Below are 27,438 nucleotides of genomic sequence, written 5' to 3'. Positions count from 1 at the left end.
AGCCCAGGCCCTGGATCAGGGCGGGGCAAACACAGTTAGGCTCAGGCCCTTGTGTGCAGGGGCTGAGCGGATAAACAGTTCAGGTAAGGTACGCCTAGGCTTTCTGTAGCCGAGCGTTGGGTGAGGGGGAAGCCTGCCACCCGTGCGGAGGGTGGCAGGGGGGAACGCAGGCCCACCCACTCCACTGCGTTCCAGCCCGGGGCCCTAACAGCAGTTGCTGCCGCTGCTGGTCAGTGGGGTATCCAGACCGCAACACACTGACATAGGCTCACACTCAGTTGCAGCCGGACCGGGGTCGGCTACCCCCGGGCTACTTCCGTGATCCCCCTCAAAGCCTACCTCGTTCGTTGCGCCGGGGTCGGGCCAGTCCACCTGCATGGGCTCCTCTCTGCCCGGGCTCGGCGGCAAGTCCGGTAGCTCTGCCGGGAAGTCCGGCCAATGGTCCTCAGGCGGCTCCTCTGGATAGCAGCAGGGGTGAAGGGGTTCGGGTCCAGTCTCACCCTCAGGGTTAGTGGGGTGCGGTTCCCAGGGATTCTCCCAGTGGCGGGCGTGACCGGGCTCCGGCGGCTCCTCCTCGTAGCGGGCCCGGGGTATCTCAGGCCAGCTAGGGTCCAGGCCTCGGTCTTCGACGGTCTCCTGGCCGGGAGCTCCCGGCCGCACGTCTGCTCCCTTTGGTGGCTGGCCGCCGACTGAGCTCTGGCGGCCGGCCTTTATACTTCCTGTCCCGCCCCTGGACTTCCGGGGGGCGGGGACAGGCGGTGGTGGTCCCACCCACTCTGGTGCCTGCACGTGGGCTCCCTCTTCTGGGCAGGAGGGGAGCCACACCGACTCACTACACACCACTAGTCAGAAGTGCAGGAATTTATGATCGGTTCAGGACAAACATCAAGAACACTGCTTGACTGAAGGACCAGTAACTGTTTCAGGGTCTCATTTCTAGTCCTTATAGTTTTAAGAACACTTTCCAGTGGTACAAAGGCTTGGCTTCTAAGAACAGCAAGTTGTGAAATCGGATATTAATTTCTGGTTATCATTTTACTTTCTTCATCTCTTACCTCTCACTTCATCTGAGATTTCTGCAACCAGTATTTCAATCTGCTAGATTGAGAAACTGAGTCATAGCATTTGAAAGCCAGAAACTGCCATTTTTAATTCATGTAAAGCATCAGAGAGAAGTTATTAAATGGTAATCAGAATGATTTAATGTCTGATGTCTTGTGATCTCTCAGGGCTAGAAAAGTTTTGGTAGGGCTTTAGTACCAATGGCTTTCTCTGGGTACTGGTCAGTCCAGAATCAGTGATCAGAACAGTAACAAAGAAAAATCCAGTGGTTGCTGGCAGGTTCAGTAAACAGATTAGATCCATCAACGTTAGGTTAACTGTGTTTTATCTGTTGCCCACTGATAATACTCTGTTGCAGCAAAGGAAACCCAAGTAATATTGTCATATTTTTCTCATGCTCTCCATCCTGTTAGTGTAGGGTGACAAACCTGTTCAACCAGTAGAGTGGGGAAGTACCTATTGCTCAAAAGCCGCTTTTCCCGCTAATTAAGGAATGACATTGATGCCTACTTGAGTCAATCCATCTAAGTAAGTTGAAAGTTGGTCTGTAACACAACTTTTGTGGTAGGGGAAACAGACAAAAGGGTAGTCACAGCCTCATTCCTGTGTAAGAAAAATGAGCATCAGATCATGAAGCTGGGGGCAAGGAGGAAATTCTTGTTCTTACCTTACTTTGAGAACAAGTCTGTTCTTACCTTACTTTAAGAACAAGTCATATGTAGGTTTCTCCTTCCCAGCAGCTTGCTTGACTATAGTTAACACTTCTTTAGTTATATATTTTCATTGTTTTGAGCAGCAGATACTTTAGCAATTTGCTTCAATTAGGGAAGTGTTCCATCTGGGCTGAGTAAAGTGAAATCCCAAAAAAGCGCTTTCCATTATGGAGATTCCAAAATAGAATGCTATGTTTTTTCTAACTGCAGTGTAACTAGTGAACTATTTAAGCTTCAGTCCAAATTCAGCCAGAAGACATATGGCTCCAGAAGATAAACTGGGTTCATAATTTGGACCAGTAGGTTTACAATTGTGGCACAGTTGGCTTATATGAAAAGGCAGAACATAGAAGTCTGACGGACAACAGGTTTGACTGACTTCATCTTAAGCAATTCATGGTGGTATCTTATCTGCATTGTACACTGATGTATGGTATACACTTTGCTGCATCTGATGCTAATAAGAGCTGTGCTAAATATAACCTTGGGACTGTCGGAGCATGATGGCAATCATTGCCTTCATACGAACAATGGCATTGACTGGTGGATTGTGTTGCTTCTCTTCAACCCTAAACAATCCTCTCTTTTTAATAGGAAAACATATTTGATCAATCCAGAATGACCCCAAAGACTCCCATGAAAAATGAACCAATTGATTTATCAAAACAAAAAGGCTGCACCCCAGAAAGAAACCCAATTACACCTGTTAAGCTTGTCGACAGACCTCTGGCAGATCCCTGGACCCCCACAGCTAACCTGAAGATGCTGATTAGTGCTGCTAGCCCTGACATGAGGGACAGGGAAAAGAAGAAAGAGCTCTTTAGACCAATTGAGAACAGTGAGCAGAACGATGCTTTTCCTGATTCTGTACAGGTAAGAGACTTGACCTAATAAGCTTGGACATAACTGACACACAATGCTCTCGACTTGCTGCAGGCTGACTAGTTAATTGATAGTTATTTTATTACTTGATTAAAAAAAAAAATCAATTATTTCCTCAGTCTTTCTGCCATTCTCCTTTACTAGGAGTAGAGAGCAGCACTATTTGAAAGCATCCTCAAAGATGACCATTTATATAGCAACACCAGTGTGCAAGCCATTTCAGACAAAGATCACCATCTTAAAAGCTTACTGTCTAAGTATTTCTTCAGATATTCAGAGACTGGATATGGTTACTTCCCCTCCCTCGCTAATTATATCATTTTCAAACTAAGGCCTAGCCACAATGAGAGGAAACTGCCAAGTCCGTTAAACAGATTCAGCATAATAGCTCATTTGGCTACTGTACAACTGTTTTAAAGACAGGCTAACCAAGTCTTGGGCATTTTTATAAATATGGTTTTAGAAGCTGTATACCTTAGCCACACTGGATTGGCAAACCATATTTATACCTCATTCAGCAAAACAGCTCCACATCTAACAGTCAGGATGAGGGTAGTCAAAAATTACACCTGAATGGTTTCCTGATTAAGCAGGATTTTACATTGTGTTGTTTTTTTTTGCTAGGGGATTCTGCTCCCCATCCTTCCTGTTTTTAAAAAAAAACAGGAACAAAAAAACTTCTAACATCTTAGAGCAGGAGAGCAGCAATTTCAGCTTTTATCCAACAGCAGTGAGCACCTTCCTCTCCTCCTTTTGTTTCTTGCTCCAGGAACCACGAGCACCCCATTCCAAGTTACTGCTCATAAGATGCCCCTTTTGCCAGTGGTTCCAACATCAGCAACATGAAACTAGAATCTAATCACAAGGCCCTCGTTCTAAGAAAATGCTATTTTGTAGGCATAAAGGCTCACATAATTCTTTTGGATAGAGTATGGCACTGAACCTGTTTGAACAGTGGTGGGGGGGAAGACAGAGCTGGGGCAAGCAGACTAACAAAAAGTTATTTGAAAGATCACTCATAACTTAGCTTTCAACAAGCAGTGTGTTCAGAAATACGCTACATTAAATTTTAGTTGTTTCCTTCTCCAAAAGGATAACTGAAATAATTGCTAGGTTTGGTGAAGCAGTGTGGCCTAGTGGATAGAGCGCTGGACTGGGACTGAAGAGTCTTAGGTTCAATTCTAAGCTCTACCATTGCCTGCTGGGTGATCTGGGCAAATCACTTCACCTCTGTGCCTCAGTCTGCCCATCTGTAAAATGGGGATAATAATATTAGCCATCTTTATAAATAGGGCCTTACCAATTTCACGTCCATAAAAAAACATGTCACAGACCGTGAAAGCAGCCTTTCCCCACGAAATCTGATCTTCCCTGCTGCTGGTAGCCTGGGGCTCCTAACTGCTAGTCTGGCCATGCTGGAGAGGGGCAGGAGTTGTTCTTCCCGTGCCTGGCTGCTCTTGGTGGGAAGATCAGACCTACCTCCAGAGGCAGCACAGAAATGAGGGTGGTACATCCTCACTTCTGCGCTGCAGCAGTCCAGGAGCTGGGCTGGGGGCTTCTCCCCACTCCACCCCCTCAACCCTCCCCGGTTCCTGCCGCGGCTCTGAGCCCTGAGCTCGTGGCTTCCTCCCCCAGCAGCTCCTGAAGCTGGGGGCTTCCACTCCTGCTGGCTGCAGCTGGGGCAGCCTGGATTCAGGGCCTTCTCCCTGCAACCCAGGCTGGGGGATTCTACCCTCACCGCCCTGAGTCGAGGGAGCCCAGGCTCTGGACTTCTGCTCCCTGTTGCTCCAGCTGGAGGTTGGGGCACCCCCCACCGCTCAGGACTTACACACACACACATTCCTGCTATGGCTCCAGGCTTCCTCCCCCAGCAGCTCTGGCCAGGGCTGGAGGCATCCGCTCCTGCCAACTGCAGCTAGGGCAGCCTGGGTTTGGGGCTTCCACACCCTTCCCCTCCCCGGGCTTCTACCCCCTGCTGCTCCAGCCAGGGCTTGGGGCAGCCCGGGCTCGGGGCTTCCTCACCACCACCCCAGCCACGGTAATCCAGGCTTGGGGCTTCCACCCCCTCCCGAGCTCGGGGCAGTCAGGACTCGAGGCTTCTTCCCCCAGGGCTCCTGCTGGAGCTCAGAGTGAACCAGTCAGGGTTTCTACCCTGGGGCTTCTTCTGGGGCTGGAGCACCCATTTTTCCAGGAGGCCCCCAAATTGGCCATGGGGCCCTGCATTAATCTGTCACTGGCCTGGACTAGCACCTAGGAGACACAGCTGGGGCACTCCTAGCAGCACGGGGGAGATCCTACCTACCACCACCTCCTGGAACCTCTAACTGCAGGAAGCTCAGAGGCTGCTGCCTAAGCAGCACAGAAGTGAGGGTAGTAATCTTGGGATGCCCCCCACCCCCACAACAACTTTGCAACCCCCTCAGAGTCACATTTTGGGTCAGGACCCCCACAGTTACAACACAGTAAAATTTCAGATGTAAACATCTGAAATCATGAAATTGACCAATTTAAAAACCCTCTGGCCATGAAATTGACCAGTATGGACCCTGAATTTGGTAGGGCCTTATTTATAAGTCACTTTGACAGCCACTGCTGAAAAGCCATATAAATATTATTATTACACATTTTAAAAAGTAGGTATTGACTAAACAGTAAAGTTGGTTTAAAATGGAGTTTAATTCAGCTATTGTGCACATGACTGCTTCAAGTATTCTAAACTTCTTCAGTTTAAACTTAAAGTTGGAGCAAGTTGATAGACCATATGTCAGCTTTTGTTAAATTTACCCTTATGAACCAAATCTTGTCTGTGGAAAATAGATTACAAAAACATTAGGTGAAAACTGCAGTTTTCAAACCATTTAAAAACCAAGGGCATTTATTCCCAAGCATAGTATGTTGCAAGGGGATTCATTACTCATGCTGCAGTAAGAGGTAGTTGAGATACTGCAAGTTTTAAGAGTAAAAAAGTTCATAGGCAATTGACATACACAACTTCACTCCAACAAGAGAATCAATACTTCAGAATTACTAGTCCAAATAAAAATTACAGTTAGTTCATTGTTTAGGGGCTATTGTAACAAACATACCTTCTTATATATACCTGAGGTTTCTAGCTTTCAGGAATACTACAAGGCCTACTCATTCTTTTCCATAGGATTTTATTCAGTTAACAGCCTGCCAAAATGTTAAACAGCCCAAAATGCTGAGACAGCTGAATTTTATCCCCCAGAACTAGGATCACATGCCTCTGAGCTCTTAAAGTGATATACCCACAAATAGAGGGCTGGTGGAATTTCTGTGCAGAGGTTTTTCAGGAGCCCTCTGGTGGTTGGTAGACATCTCTGGTGAGTGACACTCCAAGGTGTTTGCAGAAATCCTCCTTTTTATGGTCTCAAAAGGGAATGTTACTTCCAAATAGGGTCTTATCATCTACTGGTGATGGGAACATAGTTACACCATTTGTGTCCTCCAACAACTGGCCACCATGGGATGTCCTTGTAAAAGCTTTCATAATGATCTCCACTGTATCTGGAAGTTGGATAAAACAAGTTCATGAGTCAAAACATGTGACCCAGGTGCTTAGAGAGACAATCACATTCTAAGCCTGTATGAAGGCCCTTGGTTTTGTGTATTTTATCTTTTGTAACGGTAGTCTGAGTTTGAATGTTAGAATCTGAAATCTTCCCTGTTTTGCTATTGTCATGCCCGTTGAAGCTCTACAATAAAGGAATAACATTTATTTTTCAACAGTATGATATGGTAGATGATGGCACAGTGGATGAATTTGAAAAGCAGAGACCCAGCAGAAAACAGAAGAGCTTAGGACTCTTATGCCAAAAGTTTCTAGCTCGCTACCCAAGTTACCCTTTGTCAGCAGAAAAATCTACCATTTCTTTGGATGAAGTGGCTTCTAGTCTTGGTATGTATGCCTGAAATAAATGCTGCAAGAACTGGACAACTTCAGTCTTTTAAGATATGTCTACCACATAAAGGCACTTAAAGTAAAATAGATCCCATTTAAAAGAACTGACCAATTCACAGAATACATTTAAGGTCTGATTTTTTTTTTTTAAATCATTATTTATTTATTTATTTATTTAGGGAGGTGCTGGATGCGCCCTTCTAGTTAAATTAAGCAAGAGCTGCAGGTGCCTAATACTTAAGAAGATCTCTACCACTACATTATTATATAACCCTATCATTTTAAAAAAATTGCAAATCACTCTGAGTGCTCTCATGGTGAACTAATCCTGCTGCTAAATATGTATGCCTAGATTTTTATTTTCCAGCTAATTGAAGTCTGAGCAATAAGCAGCAGGGTTTATAAAGAACAAATCATACAAAAGAACTGTGGCGAATTTTTGGATAGAACTACAAATTGGTGGATGAGGGAAATCAGTAGGTTTTATATCTTGATTTCAATAAATCATCCAATACAGTAGCTTCCAGAATCTAAATAGCCAAATTGTCTTGGACGTGAACAATGTCTTGCACACTGAAAACTAGCAGAAGGACTGCAAAAATGGGAATGATAAAAAGCAATGTGTTGAACTGGGGGGAGGCATCGAGTGGTGTGGTTCAGGGACCACACCAATGTTAGCTTTGGTCGTCCTTAACATCCTCTTTAGTTATCTGCAAGTAGTAAACTGCATGTTAACTAAACTTACAAGTCAGACTTAATTGGGAGCTGTTGTGAACCTCATCCAGGACAAAAAAATAATACAAAGGGACCCAGAGAGACTATAGAAAATAGAGATAGCAAAAATAAGACTCAGCCTGAATAAATGCAAAGTATTGCATCTGAGAAAAATAATTCAGATTTATTTCATAGGAAAGAGGTAGCAAATTAGACAAGAACTTACAGAAAATTCAGTGCAGTTTTTATATTTTGAAAAGGAGAATGGAGAGGGAACAGAGATGGGATTTCCTCCCTATGTAGCTCTGGTGAGACAGCTCCTAAAGTACTTTCTGAGGTGCCAAAAATTGACTTAGCGAAACAGAAAAGAATGCAGAAAAGAATAAATAATAGATAAGGACTGATTTCTATGGTAATCATTTTTTAAGAATTTTTTTAAATGAATTGTTATTTTTAAGTATTAGAGTTAGCCCCATTTAATATGAAATCCCAGTGCTCTGCCCTCACGAAGCTGAACACATGTAGTCCTTCATTGCTAACTGGAAATGAAATTACTTGTTTTTGTTTTTTTCCTTTTGAGGAATATTTCATTGGTGACTTAAAAGAAAGGAGTTTGTTTAAATGTACTAGTAGAGTTTGTGTCTTATTTAAAAATAGTGATTTGTTTTCCCCTTTGGTTTTCATTTCCTATACCACTGCTGATCTTTGTGTAGCAAATAATAGCTTGAATGTAGATTTTGCCATCAATAGATAAGGCTGTATTCACACAGCTCCTGGCTAGGAAAAATCCATTTACGAATCACAGCAGTACACAGTGCTTCCCAGGCTCTGCTCAGGGCCTATGGTACCTGGGCAGCCTTCATTAATAGGGTTCCCAATAGTTCTCTGGCCACAGATTAAAGCTGCACTTCTCTGGTTGCACCCATGAGCGAAGACAGAGGTGCAAACACCATCTCCCCTCTCCCAGGGTTAAAGTGCCTGGGGTACAGTCTCTCCTTGTGATAGAAGTATATGAGTCAAGCCTACAGGTTTTAGCTTAGATGTCTGTCCCCTCCCTTCCTGTTCATCTACAAATTCTTCAGCTAATATCTAATATCACTGCAACTCTCCTCCTAAATAAATCTTGTGGGGGATCTGATCTTGCATTCCTTGTTCACCCAAAATTCCCACTGAAGTCCATAGGAATTTTAAGAAATGCAGGATCAGACTGCAGATAGAGACTAAAATTATCTCAATACATTACAGGGTACATAAATTCTCACTGACTCTAGCAACTTAATCTTGTTTCTTCTGAACAGCTTCTTAACCTATTGGCAGAATACTGAGGATTGGGATCAGAGGGAGGGTGACAATGGTGCACTTTGCTAAAAATATATATCTTGATCTTATTTGTTTTTGGGCTCCAGTGCCTGTGTTTGGTGGCAATGTCGGGCTGCGAATAATTGTACAAATATCTTGACAATGTGCCATCATCTCCTTTCCCATCAACATACCACCAGTATGCTGGCAAGCACTGGAGTTTTATGCAGCGAATCATGTAGGAGAGGGTTTATGATGCTGGTCCTCAAAGGAACTAGTCTTGTAAAATATGTCTATGTATGTATAGCACTCAGTACTTTAGTAGCACATTTAACTCAAAAAATCTCCATGCACTTTAAAACGCTAACGAATTGGAAAGTCCCAGTACCCACATTATTATCTATATTTTACAGATGGGTAAACATTAGAGAAATATTTTAAAACTTCTCACCATACTAGTGCTTGTTCCGTTCCACTGCTGATAGCAGTACTGTGAGCCCTAAGGCAGACAGCTGTTGCCAGCACTTTGTCATTTAGACCAGTTCTTAGTGGGGTTAGATGACTGTTTAAAATGGTGACTGCAGGCATTGGCCTGGTTGTGTTCAGGCTCCAAACACTGCTAACACTAGTAGAGCTGAACCAGAGTTGGTACCTATGGGGAATTTTTGAAAAATTTCCTTTGTGTAGATAGGGTGACCAGACAGCAAATGTGAAAAATCAGGACAGGGGGTGGGGGGTAATAGGAGCCTATATAAGAAAAAGACCCAAAAATTGGGACTGTCCCTATAAAATCGGGATATCTGATCACCCTATGTGTAGATGAGGTCAGAGATTAAAGTCCAGCTCTTGCTCCCATTGAAGACTGTAGGCCCAGTTCTCCATTGCTTTACACATTGTGACGTATTTGTTGGTGCCTGTAATTTACACAGTACTACACAAGTGCAAGGCAATGGAAAATCAGGCTCAGTGGCTATACTCCCATTGATTTTAGTAGGAGCAAACTCTGCAACTTACCCAGGGAAATGATGAAAGAGGGAACTTGCTGTGAGTAGATCTTGTTCAGTGCGCGATTATACAAAAGGAGGAGAGAGTAGAAGCATGTTTAAAAATGGGCATGCTTTTAAGTCTCTTTCTTCCTTAAAACAGGAGTTGAGCGTAGGCGCATCTATGACATAGTGAATGTTCTGGAATCGTTGCACCTCGTTAGCCGTGTGGCCAAGAATCAGTACTGTTGGCATGGACGACACAGCCTGAGTCAAACTCTGAAAAATCTTCAGGAAATAGGAGAGCTCCAGAAGTACGAAGAACAGATGGCTTATTTCCAGCATAAAGAGCAGGACCTTGAGTATAAATTTGGAGACTGTAAAAAGGAGACCTTTCCGGATTCCCAAGACAGACAGTTACTTGACTTTTCGGAGGCAGATTGCCCCTCTGGTAAGCTGATTAACGGTCGAAGTGTACAGATGCAGTCATAGTGTTCAACATACAGTGTGGCTTTTTTCTTATTTAATTGATTTATTTTTTTTAAATGTAAAATGCACGATATTGCTTGTGAAAGGTGCTGAATTCACCACTTTAGAGATAAGGCTCCTCTTTTTATTCACAGTGCAGATACAGCACAGATGGCAGCAATTCCAGTCTTTTCCCTCTCACTCAGTGGCCTGTCCATGACAGGTCCCTTGAAACACGTATTAACTAGTTATGATAAACAATCTGTTCCACCTTGTTGGTAGCCGTAATACTCTGAGTAAGTTTCCAAGACCCAAAGAAGAGTTCTTTGTAAGCTTGAAAGCTTGTTTCTCTTACCAACAGAAGTTGGTCCAATAAAAGATATTACCTCACCCACCTTGTCTCTCTAGTTTCCATAACAGCTTTTTGTGAAGGACTTTGTCAAACATTTTGTTTCTCTCTTCCCCCCCACCTCCCCTTCTGACTGGTAAATGGTGCTTTGTCCTCACCTATAACAGAGGGCCAGAACTTCCACTCTGTTACACTGGTCAAATGTTGGTATAAACTCCATGGCACTCAACAGTTATACTGTAATGGAGCAGGGAATCAGGCCCAGACTCCGTAACATTTAAAATCAATTTTCTACACTTTAATTTTTATTCCCTTTTGAAGACGACTAAAATGCTGTTGTCCATCTGCCTTACATAATTATTTGCTACCTATAAAAAGATTTGTTTTCCAACAAGGAAACACTTTACCCTTGTTGTGCATGAGAAACAATCTTAATGCTTTCTTGTCTTTGATAGATGACATGCTAAAAGACTCTCATTTTGTTTGTAACGCAGCATCTGCAAACAGCAGAAAGGACAAGTCATTACGGATTATGAGCCAAAAGTTTGTCATGCTGTTCCTTGTCTCCAAAACCAAGATAGTCACTCTTGACATAGCAGCAAAAATACTGATAGAAGAAAGCCAGGATGCAGCAGATCACAGCAAGTTTAAAAGTGAGTATCACTGTTAAGAAATGGATTAATCATCCAGTCAGCAGGGAAAATGGAGGCACATTCAGATTGACATTTGAGATTTTTTTCAATCTCAGACAGCATGGATAGAATCATCTGTGATTAAGGGTTTTTTAACTATAATCATAAAAAATACCCCTGCCCTAAATATTCAGATATACTAGTGGGGGGGAGAAGAAGCATTCAGCTGCACAACTTGTATTTTATGGGTGTTGTCATCCAGCTACATCATCATTCAATTCATCGGAGTTGTAGGGATTATAAAAACAAAAAATGGATTGATATAAGTTTTCTCCTATGCTGCTGCCTTCAGGATGGGATGAAATATTTTTATCAATCAATTCTGCTCCTGCTGGGGAATGCATCCATTGGACAGAAGGAAGAGAGGATGCTTTTCCAAAGTACTTGTGCATAAACTGACATACTTCCTTTTAACCTATTCCCAAAAGTTACTGTGGCATTATGGCAGAAATTCATTAGCTTGTATAGCAGTGGTCCCCAAACTTTTTCTGTTGTGCCCCCTCCTTACCCATAATTGAACCTACCTGCCCCTCTCCCCCCGGGAGCGAGGGGCCAGAGGCCATGGCCGGGAACGGAGCTGCGGCTGGGAACGGATCCATGGAGGGGGCTGGGGCTGGGGCTGGAAGCCACGGCCGGGAGAGGAGCCTGGGAGCTGGGGGCCAGAGCTGTGGCTGAGGACAGAGTGGGGCTGGGTGATGTTCCCTCCCTGCCTCCCGTGGGGGCTGACTTGGGCCCCAGTCGTCCCGTCCCTCCAAAAATGTTCCTCCAGGCCCCCCTAGGGGCGTGTGCCCCACAGTTTGGGGACCACTGTTGTACAGGCATAATTACAGTATATTTCTTTACACTTTTGTTTACCTTTCAGCAAAGGTACGAAGACTGTATGATATCGCCAACGTTCTGACCAGCTTAGGGCTCATAAAGAAAGTGCATGTCACAGAAGAAAGGGGTCGCAAACCAGCCTTCAAATGGATTGGGCCTGTGGAATTCAGTGGAAATAGTGGTAATTTGTGGTGTTTGGCAGTTGGGAGGGGGAGGGTTGTCTGTTTGTGTATTTTTCTGGAACTTTCTTCCAGGGTGGATTGATTTAAACTGAGGCTTTCCACTTAGTGATTTAAATCATCAATTTTAATAACTCTTTCCTTTGTACTTCAGCTATTTTCTAAAGAAAGGTACATTCTCACTGGTTAATATAACCATTAAAATATGTTGATTTACAACTAAATAGAGCCTTTACATTCGATTTTGAATTTTTTTTTTTTTTTTTTTTGCTACCTAGGAGGGTACACAATAATTATATACATTTATATAAACAATTATATAGCTTAATGTTGTCAGATTCTTATTAATTAATTGTACATTTTTAGTATGTTAGAAAATGGTGAAGGATATATTGCTTATTTACTACATAATTAACTTTGTGCTCACGATTTGTGTCAAGCTGCATTAAGATGGTAACTGGAATTTAATTAAACACACAACCGCATATAACATTTAATTTTATTAAACAAAATAAGCCCTTAATACCGTACATGACTTAGTGTGCCAAATTTATAAAGCCAGACCTCAAAAGTTAATCAGGGAAAAACAAGTTATTTCTTTATATAGAAAAGCCGCCTTTCATGGGGGGTTTTTTTGATAGAGGCTCATGGATTCAGCATATTTTATTTTTTTTATTTAAGAGATTATAAGTTTAGGCCTCAACATATTTTGTATTAATAGCAGATTTCTTTTTAAACTGGTTTATTTTTAAAAAGAAAAACTTATAATTTAAATAACAAAATCCAATTTAAATACAAAATTGTATTTTATTTTTTTTTAAATCAATTTTTTTTCTTCAAAACGATTTAAAAAAAATTATTTTAAACCACCCTGCTCTTTCCCAAATTTTACATGGTTGTTTTCTAGTTGAAGAATGAGTCAGAATTCATTACCTTCTGTACCCATAAACATGTAGTGTCTGAATTTCCTAATGTAGGTCACCTATCTAGGCAGCCTTTAAAATCGCTGCCAGAATGTAAGGGAAAGGGGAGAGATTGGAGATATTTACTGATATGTTTGGTTTTTGTTTGTTTGTTTTGTTTTTGCATGTTACACTAGTTTAAGGTGCAAGGCAATGGAAAATCAGTTCCTTGGGGCCACATTCTGGCCCATCCAGTGACCCCCTTTGTGCTGCAAAGGGTCAATAAATCTGCCCGAAACTGGCAGCTGACTATTCCCCCTATATGGAGAATCACCTGGGTGGTGCAGAGCTGCTCCTCCACCTCCTGTCCCCCGACATGGGGAGTTTGTTTCAGGAGATAAAGGGCATGGCCATGGTGTGCCTACATCCTGGCGATTCTTGGCTCCCAAAGTAGAGCCCTTATGCTGCTTTATTTAAGGACTGGCCAATCCTAGGATAAAGGAGAAGTAAGGGTTAATGTTAATGATACTTTGCCCCATCTTCCCATTTTTCTCCCCACAGCTGCTCCAAGTAGAGCTTAGATGTAGCCCAGGATCTTGAGCTATATACAGTCCTGGAGTGGGTAGGGGGGACCTTATCTCGTCCACTAGCTCTGACATAGTTTTGTGGTGTTAGAATAGTGTAGGGTTTAAAGGGGTTTTCATCTGCTGTGTCCGTAGCAAAGCTCCACGACGTGGCAGAAGCTACCATGACAACAGGTGTCCTTCAGGTGATAACTTTACAAAAACCAATTCCTTTAGATGATCCAAGAACTGATGTTCCAACATCTGCTGCTTTACCAGAACTGAAACGAGGGGCGTGTGCCCAACATCAAACCTGTCCTAATGGAAAACAGAGGCTCGCACGGCATGCTTCATTTAACACTGTTCATCCTTCTGAAGGGATCAAAAGGAAGGTCAGCTCTGAACCCAACAGCCCACATAGGGAGAGGCAAGGTAACTACCAAGAATTGTTGCTCTTTCCTAACCCATTATGTCTGCCACTAGCAGTCACTTTCAGCCTTGGAGCAGTGCTCTTATTTTTCAGTAAATTTTCTGTTCTCTACACACTGGAAGTAAAGTATGGCACAGACAGATTAAGATTCTTTAAATAGAAAGGGAACAGATTTTTATTGTCTGGTTCCTGGTAAAATGGAGTTTACTGTAACAATCCAGTTTATAGCACTTTCACACTTTAGAATTGTAAAGTTATAAAGCAATTACAGGTCCTTCCAGAATTCCCTGTCAATCGTCTGAAGCCTGCACGGTGCTGAGTGCTTCTTGCATGGAATTGAGGGTGCTGCTCAAACTGAATAGTGAATGTTATAAAAACATGCCGTGGTAGGAAAAACTGCATTCCACTCCTTGTATTACCAATATGAAAATGTGCTTAGTAAATCTATGTAATTAATTCAGTGTCCCATTGTTCTTTCAGCTTGCATTGTAGGTTCAGATGAATACTGCTCCAAAATGATAAATCTAGCAGCTGTCTGCAGACAGAAGATGGAAAAGGATACAAAGTAAGTTGGGTCTTAAAACTTGCAGTCTGCTCAGTTCCCTGCCCTGTGCATTTTAATTTAAGGTCAAATTCTGTACTTGGGATGGAGATCTATAATTTCCAGTGACTTCCATTAGAGGATAGAAATTGGCTCTCAGGGTGACTTTTGTTCTCCCATGTGCATGTAAAAGATTCACACCAACATGCATCACATTTTAACAGAGAAATAAAACTGCTATTGAGATTTTTTTCAAAGCAGTCTAGGGGATTTAGGCACATCTTCCTATACAATTAATGGACTATATATGTATAAATTCCCTGGAGTGTTTTGAAATTTTCATACGATATATTTATTGGAAGCTTAGGGCTACAAGCTCCCCTACCATGAGTAGGGCTCCGTGTCTGTCATGGAGATTGCAGAAGTCACAGAATCTGTGACTTTCCGCGACCTCTGTGACTTCTGCAGCAGCCAGTGTGGCTGACCCCAGGGCCAGCTGCTCGGGTGGCCCCGCAGCCAACCGCAACAGCCATTACTTGGGCAGCCCCGGGGACTGCTCAAGCCAGCAGCCAGTGTGGCTGGCCCCGGGGACTGCCTGTGCAGCGGTGCTGGGGGCGGCCAGAGCAGCCGCTGCTCCGTGGCCCCCAGCAGCGGTCCCAGGGCAGCCCCCAGTAGCTGTTGCTACTGGCCCCGCCCCCCTATCAAGCAGTGCGCCCCTCCCCCCCACTTCCTTGAACAGCGGCTCCTTGGCCCTCCCGCAGCAACAGTCCCAGGGGCAGCCGGAGCAGCCGCTGCTCGGCAGCCCCCGGTAGCTGGTGGGCTGGCCCTGGAGTGCTCCCATCCCTGCAGCAGCCCCCTCCCCTCAAACCAAGATTTATAGTATAAGTCATGGACAGGTCACGGACTGTGACTAAATCATAGCCTTAACCATGAGCTTTTTCCACCCCAATGGGGCAAGAAAACTGCATTTCTACTCATTCTTCATTCTTTTGTCAGGGTTGTGAGGGTTCAGTTCCCTTAACCAGTCTCAGATGAGCTACCAATAGACCTGGGTCATCCACTGACAGGCCCAGAGTCACAAAGGTATTTAGCCACCTAACTTCTACTGTGACTTTGGGCCCCAGTACCTCTGGGCTGGTTCCTAGCCCTACGGCACCTGGTTCTTAAAAATAGCCCATGCACACACTGGCTGCTGAATCCAGAACCTTTACGGGGGGTTTGGACTTGTGGAAGTGCAGCCTGAGCTGGTTGAAATTTGACACAAAATGTTTCATTCAAAATTTTGAAGCAAAAAATAGAATTTCCATCTTGCAATTGTGAAGAAATAATTCTTCCTCTCCCCTTTAAAAAAAAAATTCTCATTTTTTCCAATGGAAAAAGGGGGAAAGTTTTTAATAGCTAAGAAATAGTGGGATTCTTCCCACTAAAATGAAACAAAATATTTCTAACAAAACGATGAATCTTTTAGGGTTTTTAACCAACTCTCCACACAAGTTAATACTGACTTTACTCATTAATTTGGATCCAGAATATGCTAATGAGAGCAACTGTTTTCTCCCCATCTAAAAGGGTGGGGGTTAAACCCCACGGAGAAGCTTCTGTGGAACAAAGGGGTAAGCATGCTGCAGAGCTGTTCTGCTCCACTGCCAAATTCCAAACACCCTCTGCTAACGTAGGTGAGAATAACATGGAGCCCTTAATGTGTGGGCGCATGTTGTATCTCCCTGCTAGCACTTATTGAAAGAACTGAATGGTAGTACAGCAAAAGAATCTGTGAGTCAGCTTCTCTGTGGTTTGACATGATATGTAAGTGACTGATAAAGTGTTTGATAATTACTGCACTCTGTCAGGTAGTCTCCACACATAACCCCAGAGATCCCCACTGTTTTATTTTAAGGGTGGTTTATGGGGATGTCATTCTGAACTAAACACTTTCTTTTTTCTCTTTTCCTTACATCTTTTAGGAATAAAATTTGTGCCACTGAAACAATCTTAAATTCATCGAGGAGCCCAGCTATAATCTCTCCTTTCTCTGTTCTTCCGGATCCTGGGGACTCTGATTTTTGCCTTAACCCCTTACCTCACCCAGTGTTTCCTGTTGCTCACTCAGACATGTCACACCTCTCCCTGCCAAATGGTATGAATGGCCAAGTTTTGCAGACTCCCACTTTGGTCTCTTCCAAAACAGAGAATGGGAAAACTGCTCTGCTCCCCAACCAGCCTTTTGTTTACCTCCCCTCTGCGTCTCTCTTCATGTTGTGTGGCAGTCCTCAGGAAAGTCTGTCAAGGGAGAACCTTCCAACTACAGGAGAAAAGTGCAACAGAAGCCCTGAGGGGCAGGCCTCACCCCTAAAGCCACAAGCTGCTGTATTTGCTGTTAACTATCACAAGCGTAGTTCCCAGATGTGTGCATCTCTCTCCACGCCTGCAGCCAGCATAGAGCCAGCTGCTAAAAGGAAGACTATGGAGCAGAGTGATGTCCCCCTCTCATTGGTGCTACCCAAGGTAGGGGAGTGCATTTAATTGATACCCAGCTTTGTTGCTAAGGCTGAGAGCAGGGGAAAGATACTTACATTACTCAAAATAGTCCTTTCTGCAGATGAACATTCACTGCAGATACCTATTTCGAGAAACAAATGCCACCTTCCCGCACAAGTATAATCTGGGGGAAGAAATACATTTGGTGAAGCATTAATTGGAAGAGGTGTGCTGTGCCTCTGGTGGAAAAATGACTGCCTCACAATGAGGCACAGATCACCTGTTCCACAGAGCCATGGCCCAGATCAGTCCCTGCCACAGAAAAACCTGCGAGAGGGGAAGAAATCTGTGAGGATTCCTCTCCACATTGTCCTGTCACTGAAGCTGCCTCCAAACCTGGCAGTTCCACAGGAGACATTGTTCCTTCACACCAGCTCTTGTCCCAGCAGGGTTCATCCTGGCAGCATGGCTCATTCTACATGGCCACAGGAGAGGTGATCTGCATCTTCCCCTCTTCCCTGTCTCACCTCCCGCTCTGTCCTCCTAGTCCAACTTCTCCTCTCAGCTGGATGAGTGGGTGGGGAGAGGATGGGGCCTTGGAGGCCAATGAGCCACTTTTTGCAAAGGGAGGAGGATCACATCCAGAGTCCACTCCAGGTGCTGAAGTAGGGGGCATGTCCTGGCCCCACGTCAGTGTTTGTATCTGAGTTGTCTGGGGCATCTACAAGGGATCTACAATCCTTGTTGAGTTTTTCCTTCAAATTAAAAAAAAAAAAAAAAAAAGCCCTCTCCAGGGGTATTTTTGCAAGAGAACTACATCTATTTAATAAGTCTCAGCATTTAAGGTGAAATTCAGCCCTGTGCAGATGGCCCGTGCACCGTGCAGCCCTCAAACCATGACTTCAGTGGTGCATAAGCCTTGTGCTGGCCCTCTGCACCAGGGTGAATTTCACTCTTCAGTCAAGGAAGGCATGTGAGAGATGGTAGCTCATATACTATTTTTTAATTTGGACTCTTCCTTCCTAATTCTGTTTTTGCTCAGAAACCTTTTGAGCCACCTGATGTAGAATATCCCCTGGGAAGCAGCTGTGCCTCTAATGTGCATCTAGGAGCTTTTCATCTTGACTTAGGAACTCCTGCTGCTGCTGACGAGGCTGCAGAAGAGGATACAACTAAACCTTTAGATTCTCAGGAGCAGGAAAAGCAATCTCGGAACAGAGACCTTGAAGATCCCTCACAGGGAAAAGAGCACATCTCTCAAGAAAATACCAAACAGCCCTTCTTTCCACAGTATCTCTATGTGCAGCCAGCTGCAGGTAAGGACTATAGATACACAGGGATACATTATGACTAAATGATGAGGCCTAAATTTGAACATTTCGGCATCTTAAGTGAGTTTCTTAAATCCAGGCACCTAAATAAAAGTGACCTGAATTTCAGAAAACCTGATCACCCACAAATCCCAGTCAATGGGAGCTGCTTGTACTCATCAACTCTCAAAACCAGTACACTTTTTTTTATTTAGGTACCTAAATATGGATTACAATGAATAACCAGTGCTTCCCGTATTACCATAGTAACACACGTTACCCATCACAATAGTCCTGTTCTTTGGAACCAATATTGCCTTTTTTTTGTTGTTTTAGCCCTTATGATTGTAGCGGGAACCTTGAAAAGGAGAATGTATGTCTGGTCTACACCTAAAACTTAGGTTGACCCAGCTACATTGCTAAGGACCGTGAAAACTTTCCCTGTGTGATGTAGTTAGGGCAACCTAACCCCCACTGCAGACACAGCTAGGTCAACCTAGCTACCACCTCTCTAGCGAGTGGATTTATGACAGTGACAGAAAACCTTTTGTCACTGTAGCGTCTACACTACAGCAGTGTAGCTGCAGCTATACCACTGTAGCGCTTGTAGTGTAGACGTAGTCTTAGCGTTTGGTGAAATAATAGCTCTAGCAAGTGTGAACTGCCTCATGTCAAGCAGGGCTTTGTGGATTCCACAGTCATGGAATCTATTTTTCCAGGATGTCATACACTTCAGCACTGCTCCTGAAGAATTTGTCCTATTGCTGTTGCCAGGCATGTGAATTCTTGTTTTCTGGCTCCCTGCCCTGCCAGGATCAGTTTGCAGGTGGCACAAGGGGTAGTTACTTGCATTACAATGTATGTTTTGGTCCATGGAGCTAGGCATCAGGGAGCCAGAGTTGAAGTCCGGCTTGTAGCCAAGAGTGTGGAGAACTAGAAGACTAGGCTGGTGAGTTAAGCAGCCTGGAGAACACTTCAGCAGCTGAAGTCCAGGGAGTTGAGTTGCTCTCCTAAAGACAGTTACAAGCTTTCCCCTTTCCAGGCACCGGAGTGGGGTGTAGGGAAGAGGATTTTATGGCAAGAGAATAAGCTGCTGTGGAATGGCGAGGTTGCTCCCTTGGAATTTGGTCCCATTGTGACACTGAGTCAAAGACACGAGAGCTCCACATGGATACAGGGGTTCACCTGTGTGGAGCAACTTACAGGCTGGGGGCCTTACTTTGAAATGTTGATCAAGGTGTTCAGAAGATCCGATAAATTGCAAGCCAGTTCAGATCCTATTGAAGACAACGAAAGTCTTTCCATTGACTGCAGTTAGTTTGATTTGGCCCTTAACAATTGGATTTTTATAAATTTGTTATTTCTTTAAAGTAGGGCTGTCAAACGATTACAAAAATTAATCATGAGATTTTTTTAAAATCACAATTAATCGCAGTTTTATAATACTGTTAAACAATAATAGAATACCATTTATTTAAATATTTTTTGGATATTTTCAAATACATTGATTTCAGTTACTACACAGAATAAAGTGTACAATGCTCACTTTATATTTTTATTACAAATATTTGCACTGTAAAAACGATAAACAAAAGAAATAGTATATGTCAATTCACCTCATACAAGTACTGTAGTTCAATCTCTTTATCGTGAAAGGGCCTTGCAAGGTGGGGAATTACAGGTAGCACCCCTTAAATGTAAACAAACTTGTTTTGTCTGAGCGATTGGCTGAACAAGAAGTAGGACTGAGTGGACTTGCAGGCTCTAAAGTTTTTACATTGTTTTATTTTTGAATGCAGTTATATAACAAAAATAAATCTACATTTGTAAGTTGCACTTTCACAATAAAGATATTGCACTAAAGAACTTGTATGAGGTAAATTGAAAAATACTGTTTCTTTTGTTTATCGTTTTTACAGTGCAAATATTTGTAATCAAAAATAATATTAAGTGAGCACTGTACACTTTGTATTCTGTGCTGTAATTGAAATCAATATATTTGAAAACAGAAAAACATCCAAAATATTTATAATAAATTTAAATTGGTATTCTATTATTGTTTAACAATGATATTAAAACAGCTAATTTTTGTAATCGAGTTAATTTATTTTGAGTTAATCGCTTGAGTTAACTGCAATTAATTGACAGCCCTACTTTAAAGTTGTGTACGTTTTTTTTGTTTGTTTTTTAAGTAGTTCAGCAAATTATTTCTATTAGTGGTGAAACAAGTACTAAGCTTGTGTATACAGGGTGCAGCTTATGGTTCTTTTGTTATTTATACAATAGCAAATGGTGCTTGGTGCATTACAGATACTTGCAATCTAAAGAAAGAAAAATTTGAAAGGAAGATGAGGAAAGGTGGGGGTATAACAAATGTAGAGAGATTGAGCAGCTTTCTCAGGCATGTAGTTTGTTACCTTCATGTTTTGCTTTTTCCTAAACAACTTCACTTTCTGCTTCTCCCTTTTACTGAATAACTGTTTAGTATGGTTAATGTCAATTAGCAAACTGCATTAACTCCTTAATCTTCTCTCTCTTTTTGGTTTAGGATTAAGTGGTTTTAACTTCCTGTTTTCTGCAAACCAAACCCCTGGTGCTGTTGGTCTGTCTACAAGCCAGTTACCATCTCTTAGTGTTCCCTGTGTGGTAGTGCCGTCTACAGCCTTGGCACCCTTCCCTCTTATCTGTTCTCCAGCAATCACCAATCCACTTTCTTCTGCTCCTGCTTGCTCTTTTCCAAATACTGCGTCCACGAATTTCAGCATGCCTGGCCTAACGTCAACACCACCCGTCTTTATTGGCACCACAGCAATGGTGACTCCAAAGACCTCCAAAATACCTTCAATGGATCCACAGCAACCATTTCCTTCTGCTGTACATTTGAGCCCTGTGCTTGGAAGATCTTGCAACACGGTTAAACTGGAATCCCCAGTTTGTACGGGGCCTCCAGTCACCCTTCTGAAACTACAACAGGTGAGGAATTAATTAAAGGGAGGCTATACAAAAGTGCGATCCTGGGGTCAAGTGGCTGAGACTGAATGAAAGTGAATCGGTTTTGGAGTTATTTACTCAGCTTCAGAGTGTGTGTGTGTGTTTGTCTGTCTGCCTCCGAGAGAGAGGATAACAAACTCTGGTGCAGTGGCTACCATTGCAGTTAAATATTTTTTTAAAAACCCTGACAGGCTGAAGTGTAACGTTAAACAGATATGTGTATCTGCAAGTTTGCTAGCACCATATATTGAAGTAGAACAAATTATTACTCTTTCTCAGAAATCAGAGTCTGTGCTTTTCCCCACTGCTCTGATTGGTAAGGCTGTAACAAAGTTGTGGGGCAGTTTTGGGGAGGGCAGGAAGGGTTTGGTTTAACACTTCGTTAAAGTTGTGGTTTAAGGCAGGCAGCCTACCTTCCAAAGCAGGGCAGCAGCACAGAAGCGATGATATGTGTCCTGCTTGGCTCTCAAAGGCAAGCATGACAATGAGGCAGCCAGATAAAATATGAGTGGTGTTGCAACCACATGTGCCAGGTTACAATACCATTCACTCAAATTTGGCCTGATCTCCACCTCCGTCATGACGTCTGTGAGTGACATTGCAACCTAGTTTACAAGTTCACGTTAATTTGGGTCACTCAAATTTGTGGTAACTATAAAAATTTGCGGTATGTGTTAAAAGTTGTGCTTTCTGCAATAAAATTGCAGCCAACCGTTTTTTTTTTTTTTTTTTACAGCCTTACAGATAGGCACTACCACTAAAAATCTGCATTGTGTAAAGTAAATAAATAGGGTAGGGGCAGTGTGGTGCAGAAGGATTCTCGTTTTAACTCAGACTGAGCCTCTGGTTGAAAAGTTGTATGAAGTATAAATCCTCCAGGCTCCATCCCCAATCTTTTACTGTAACCACTAAATAATACAACCTCCTAGTGGTAGTGTCAGATTAGAGCGCTGAGCAAAAATATTGTATACAATGTATAGAGAAAAGATCTTAATTTAAAAAAAATTGGCACAGTGTTTGTGGTTTTTCTTGGGTAAAGAAATCACAAATATAAAGTCAGAATGGGGAGGAAATCAGCTGTGTTTCGTACTATAAATGAGATCAAACTGCATTCATTATAGTTAAGGCTACAATTTAGTCACAGGTATTTTTAGTAAAAGTCATGGACAGGTTATGGGCAATAAGCAATAAACGAACTATAAATACCCCTAATTAAATCTGTGAGAGGGTTGGGGATGTTACTGGGGGAGGAGCTAGGGGCCACTGCTGGCGGGGGGGAGAGCGCCTGGAGGCCAGGGGCACCAAGTGCTGGGGGCTGCTGAGCAGCGGCTGCTCCGGCCGCCCAGGGACCACTGCTCAGGTGGTCCCTGGGGCCAGCTGCCCAGGGCCGCCCAAGCAGTGGCTAGTGTGACAGGCCCTGGGGCCACTCCAGCCACAGCAGGTGGGGCCACCTGAACACCGACTCCTGAGCCAGCTGCTTGGGCAGCCCTGGGGTCAGCCACACTGACCGCTGTAGAAGTCACGGAGGTCGCAGAAAGTCATGGAATCCTTGACTTCCGCAACCTCCATGACAGACATGGAGCCCTACTTATAGTACATCACTACCTGCTTCTCATATCCACTATGCTTGTTTTTGCTTTAGTCTTACTTGTTTAAAATTCTTATTTCACTACTGGGGAATGCCCGAGCCATTAAAATAAGTTGTATTTTTGGATGTTTGCGAACTTATGAAAAATGTGGTAACAGAGAATTCAAAAATCAGTCACAATATAACCACTAAAAAGAGTGATAGGTTGCATATCCAAGGAAAGTGATTGTGTTATAAAGCTCTCGCTAAAGCTTTTTCAAACCGGATGTCTAGCACTAGGCACCTAAAATCCATATTGGGCAGTGAGGTAGGGAGGCACTTTAAACTAAATTTGTCTGATTTTTCAGTTGTGCAAATATGGATTTAGGATCCTAATTTTAGACACCTGGTTTGAAAACTGTCCGTATGTCTAACAAATTTGTGTGTGTTCTCACTTTTGGATAAGACATTTCTGAGTTGCTTTGTTTCATTTTTATAACTAGCCATCATCAACCCCACTTACTCCGAAGAGCATTCGTCCTACACATCACGAGGCATTTTTCAAAACTCCCGGCAGCCTTGGAGATCCTATTGCATGGAAGAAAAATGAAGGCAACCAGACCAGAAATGCCAGTTCTGTTCAGAGAAGACTAGAAATCTCAAGTAGTGGCAGTGACTAATCCAACTCATTGCAAAGGTGTGGTCATATTGTAATATGACTTCATAGTTGTTACAAAAGAAACAGCTATCGTATAACAAGAGGAGCATGTTAAAATGTCATCCCTATTCGCACACTTCCCTGTTGTGTATTTGCCCACTAGTTCTTTTAACTTTCTCTTTCATGAATCATCCCTATCACTGAAATATCTTTATTAATTCCTCATGTAATACTGGTTAGGATTCAAACTTTGTGTACGGTGCAGCAACGTGAGCATCAAATTGCATTTATGGTTTTAATTTGAAAAATATCATAATGCTGTGAGGAGATGCAAAGAGACTTACTGGAGTCTCATGGAGCTTTTTTGTTGGTTTGTTTGTTTGTGTGGTGGGGTTTTTTTTTTTGTTTTGTTTGTTTTTTTTTTAAATGAGCTGTCTAGCACTTATCTAGGGTGAGTGTTTTTTACATGTCCTTTACTTACCCTGAGTAAATCTGTGGTAAAATACGATAACCTCCTGCAGTTGTAAAAGCAGCTGCTTGCTAGGTTCCAATCTGTCAAGTTCTGCCTCAGCAATGCAGCCTCTTGTTATTTATTTTGTACATTGGAATGGGATTTAGTGCAAAATGTTTGCAGCCTCAAAATAACAGATTTTCTCAGGGTATGACTACTTGAATATTGATTGGTTGTTGTACAGTTTTCCCTGCACTTGTTTTACAAAAGCCTGATAAACTTACAGTATGGATGAATGTATACATATGAAAAATATTAAGACCAAAATAACTGTGAATCTTAACTTTTTTTGGTAGTTGTGTTAATGAACTGTATTAGTCCTTGTCTTGTGTCTGTTACTGGGCAAAAAGTACAAGTTAATTGACAAATAGTCCAGAAGCTGGTTCCTAAATAACACCATCTGACAAATTAATTTGGGAATAGTGAACCTCTGAAATGTTGGTCTAGAATCTCTCTCTAAAGCCAGATTACACTGATGAGCAGTTAATCACAAGATTAGATCCAGTTTCCAAAGGGAATACTCGTGTGCATAACTGTTCACCAATGACAGTAGGGGTTTTTGGTAATTCTCATTAGAAATAATAGTTATCCAACTACATTTTAATATGCCTGGAGATTAAGAACAAGGATGGTCCCCCATGAATGGCGTATTTGAATACAAGTGAAAAATGGGAGGCTTTGTATTTAGGCACTTACGTGGCTAAATTGTAGAAAGAGGATATCAATGAGTGGGAGTCATGAATTTGGGAAGAGAGGGAGGTGTAGTTATCTTTATTCCTGGAGGGAAAGTAGGAATAAAGAAAGGGATATGTCACACTTAGCATTCAGAGTCTTCAAACAGTGGAAATAATGTAATGGTTAGTACTGATTTGAGATGTGTTTTCACAAACTTAATCTGCAATTGTATTTTTTCAGTCTTCTTTTTTAATATTATCATGTTATTTTGAGTTTTTATCAAAAATATGGGTAGCCACATCAGCTCTTCTTTCATGTAGTGAGAATGTGGTGTGTTTACTGGTATTGCTCTCTTGAGAGCAGACAGAGTCTAGTCTTGGGAGTGAAGGATGTTTTTGTGGGGGGTTTTATAATGAAATGTGTCCTTACAATATGGAATTTAAGAATGAATTTTAGTGGAGCTGGAAGTGGGAGTACAGTGGCCTTATGTTAGAAGTAGACCAATAACAGCCTTATAAGGAGGGAGTATTTTAATCTCTCTTTTTAAAAAAACCAACTTGACAGGAAAATTACAACAGAAAATTTCAGGTGTGGGAAAGGGAAACTTCACCAATGTTAAAATTTAAGTTTTATTTTTTACACTACAGTTTTGCAAGTTTACATGATTGTATTTGAATCATTTTTTCTTACACTCCCAATTATAAATTGCTTTCCAAGGTGAAATGAAGTCTGTAGCTAACATTAATATTGCCAAGCATAAATTACAGCTACTTATGCTGTGACTCTTCCTCAGCTACTATGCGTCAGTACCTGTTCAGGCTTGAAACAGACTGCTATTGTTCCAGATTGTGACTGTATGGAGAGTCTACTTGTGAGCAGCATGTTAGTGAAATGGCAGTCTGGAGGGAGGAGGAGTGATTTAAAATATTAAGCCTTTTTACTCCACAGTTAAATCATCATTGCAAAGCCCATCTCATTTTGTCAGCAAGGCTGTTCCGTTTCATGACTGACCTAACTATACGTAAAAATACAGAGACAGAAAATCTTCAGTTTCCAATGTCTACTTCCACATGTTGACTTTTCATTAAAACACTGGGCCTGATTCTGATCTCATTTTCACCAATGTCAATCAGGCATAACTCTACTGAAGTCAGTGGAGTTAGACCAATTATGGTGAGAGCAGAATCAGGCCTACTTAGCTTTTGTAATATACAGAGAGTGCAAGGGTTGCTATGGGGCTTGACACTGTCCCATTTATGTCAATGGCAAGACTCTCACCCAGGTAAACAGAAGCAGGAGTGAGACCACTGTGGAGTGTAAAATAACCCATCAAACCATGCTACCTGCAGAAGAATTTGCAGCATTTAGGCTGCTGCACTTGATTTGGAGTATTTCTGGTAGTCGAGGCAATGGCAGTCTACACTTCCTCTTCCATTGTGTTCAGTCAAACAAATCAGCAAAACTGCGAAGGTGAAGCAGGATTTGAATTTGCACTGAGGAAAGTGCACATGCACGATGTTGTGCAGGGTTTGTGAAACCTTTATGTTCTGGTACAAGTGTTGGGGGGAGGGGGGATGTATAATTTATATACTTGAATTTACCTACCAGGTTTACATTTCTCAATTTCTTTTGTAAAAGGTGCTATTTCTGTATTTAAAAAGCTGTGTTTTTAATGTAAAGCTGCTTCCTCTTTGTATCATTGCACTGCTAGTTTTATATAGATATTAATTTTATTGCTGCTTGTAACTGTTCTTCACTGGTTAGACATTCCTCCTTTTCCTCCTATCTAGCGATGTTCTTTGTAGCTACCTGCATATAACTGTACTACAATCACACTGTTGTTGGGTTGCATTTTTTTTTAATACCTTTTAGAAAAATCTTAAAACTACAAAAATAATAAAAAATGAACTTAAAAAAAAAAAGCAGGTTGCCCATCACTTTAACATCTGAGCACCAAATACAGTAACTGAGATCCACCTAGAGCACCTTCCAGGTTCAGCAGCTTTCCTTACCATGGGTGAGATTCTCACCTCTTTTTGACCCCTGTATACTGGGTAAAAGCCCCAGAACAGTGCAAAGGGGCTCCAAAAGTCCCAGTACAGAAATTGAGGGAGACCACCACAGGTTGTCCTTCAAAAACTCCCTCATAAGGCGTGTATGTTAAGGGGCTATGGGCCGGAGAGGAGCATCAGGGTAGGGCCACGGCACATGCAGAGATTCTGGGCAGCACTCGTGCCATAGTCAAACAACAAACTGCTTTGAGGGTCTGTCTAAATTATGCCAGAGGCTGTTCTGGCTTCCAGAGTAGCCCAGAATCAGCGGGACACAAGAATGGCTTAAAGCCACCTTAGCCTCCCTCAGCTGCAAATTCTGGGCTGTGACTCTTAAAAACTTAGTCCCGAGTCTCACTCGTGTTCTTTGCTGCTGTAATGCCTTGACTTAGCTATTACAAAAAGGATTTGCAAAGAGACAAGTTTTGTAATGTAACCCTTCTTCCAGGTGGACCCAGCAGCAACCAAGGCTGGGTTCAGTATCTAGGGGCTCCTTTTCAACAATACAACACAAAACTGGCTCGAGCTCCCACCCAATGACCTGGGACAATTACACACCACTCCCTGGGCGCCTCTAAGAGGCAATACTTCCCCTCTCACAAGCACAGCATCTTAGTGTAGCAAAAACTTTTAATAAAAGGAGGGAATTAACTCAGCATTAATTTGGGAAAACACAGCA

General features: G+C 42.5%; 1 protein-coding gene across 1 annotated transcript; it reads left to right on the top strand.

The window, feature by feature from the left end:
• The first annotated feature begins 2,370 nt into the window (after positions 1-2,370).
• Positions 2,371-26,607, top strand: E2F7 (E2F transcription factor 7). The gene is made up of 11 exons (XM_034771945.1): positions 2,371-2,648; positions 6,408-6,576; positions 9,739-10,026; positions 10,887-11,045; positions 11,947-12,084; positions 13,785-13,979; positions 14,458-14,542; positions 16,483-17,023; positions 18,039-18,312; positions 20,855-21,279; positions 23,368-26,607. Exons 1-11 carry the CDS (start codon positions 2,394-2,396, stop codon positions 23,542-23,544), a joined length of 2,706 nt encoding a protein of 901 aa, XP_034627836.1. The 5' UTR covers positions 2,371-2,393; the 3' UTR covers positions 23,545-26,607.
• The last annotated feature ends 831 nt before the right edge of the window (positions 26,608-27,438 follow it).

This window comes from Trachemys scripta, chromosome 1 (genome assembly GCF_013100865.1).
Source record: "Trachemys scripta elegans isolate TJP31775 chromosome 1, CAS_Tse_1.0, whole genome shotgun sequence".
Classification (NCBI taxonomy): domain Eukaryota; kingdom Metazoa; phylum Chordata; order Testudines; family Emydidae; genus Trachemys; species Trachemys scripta.
This window is presented reverse-complemented; position numbering and strand designations above follow the sequence as displayed.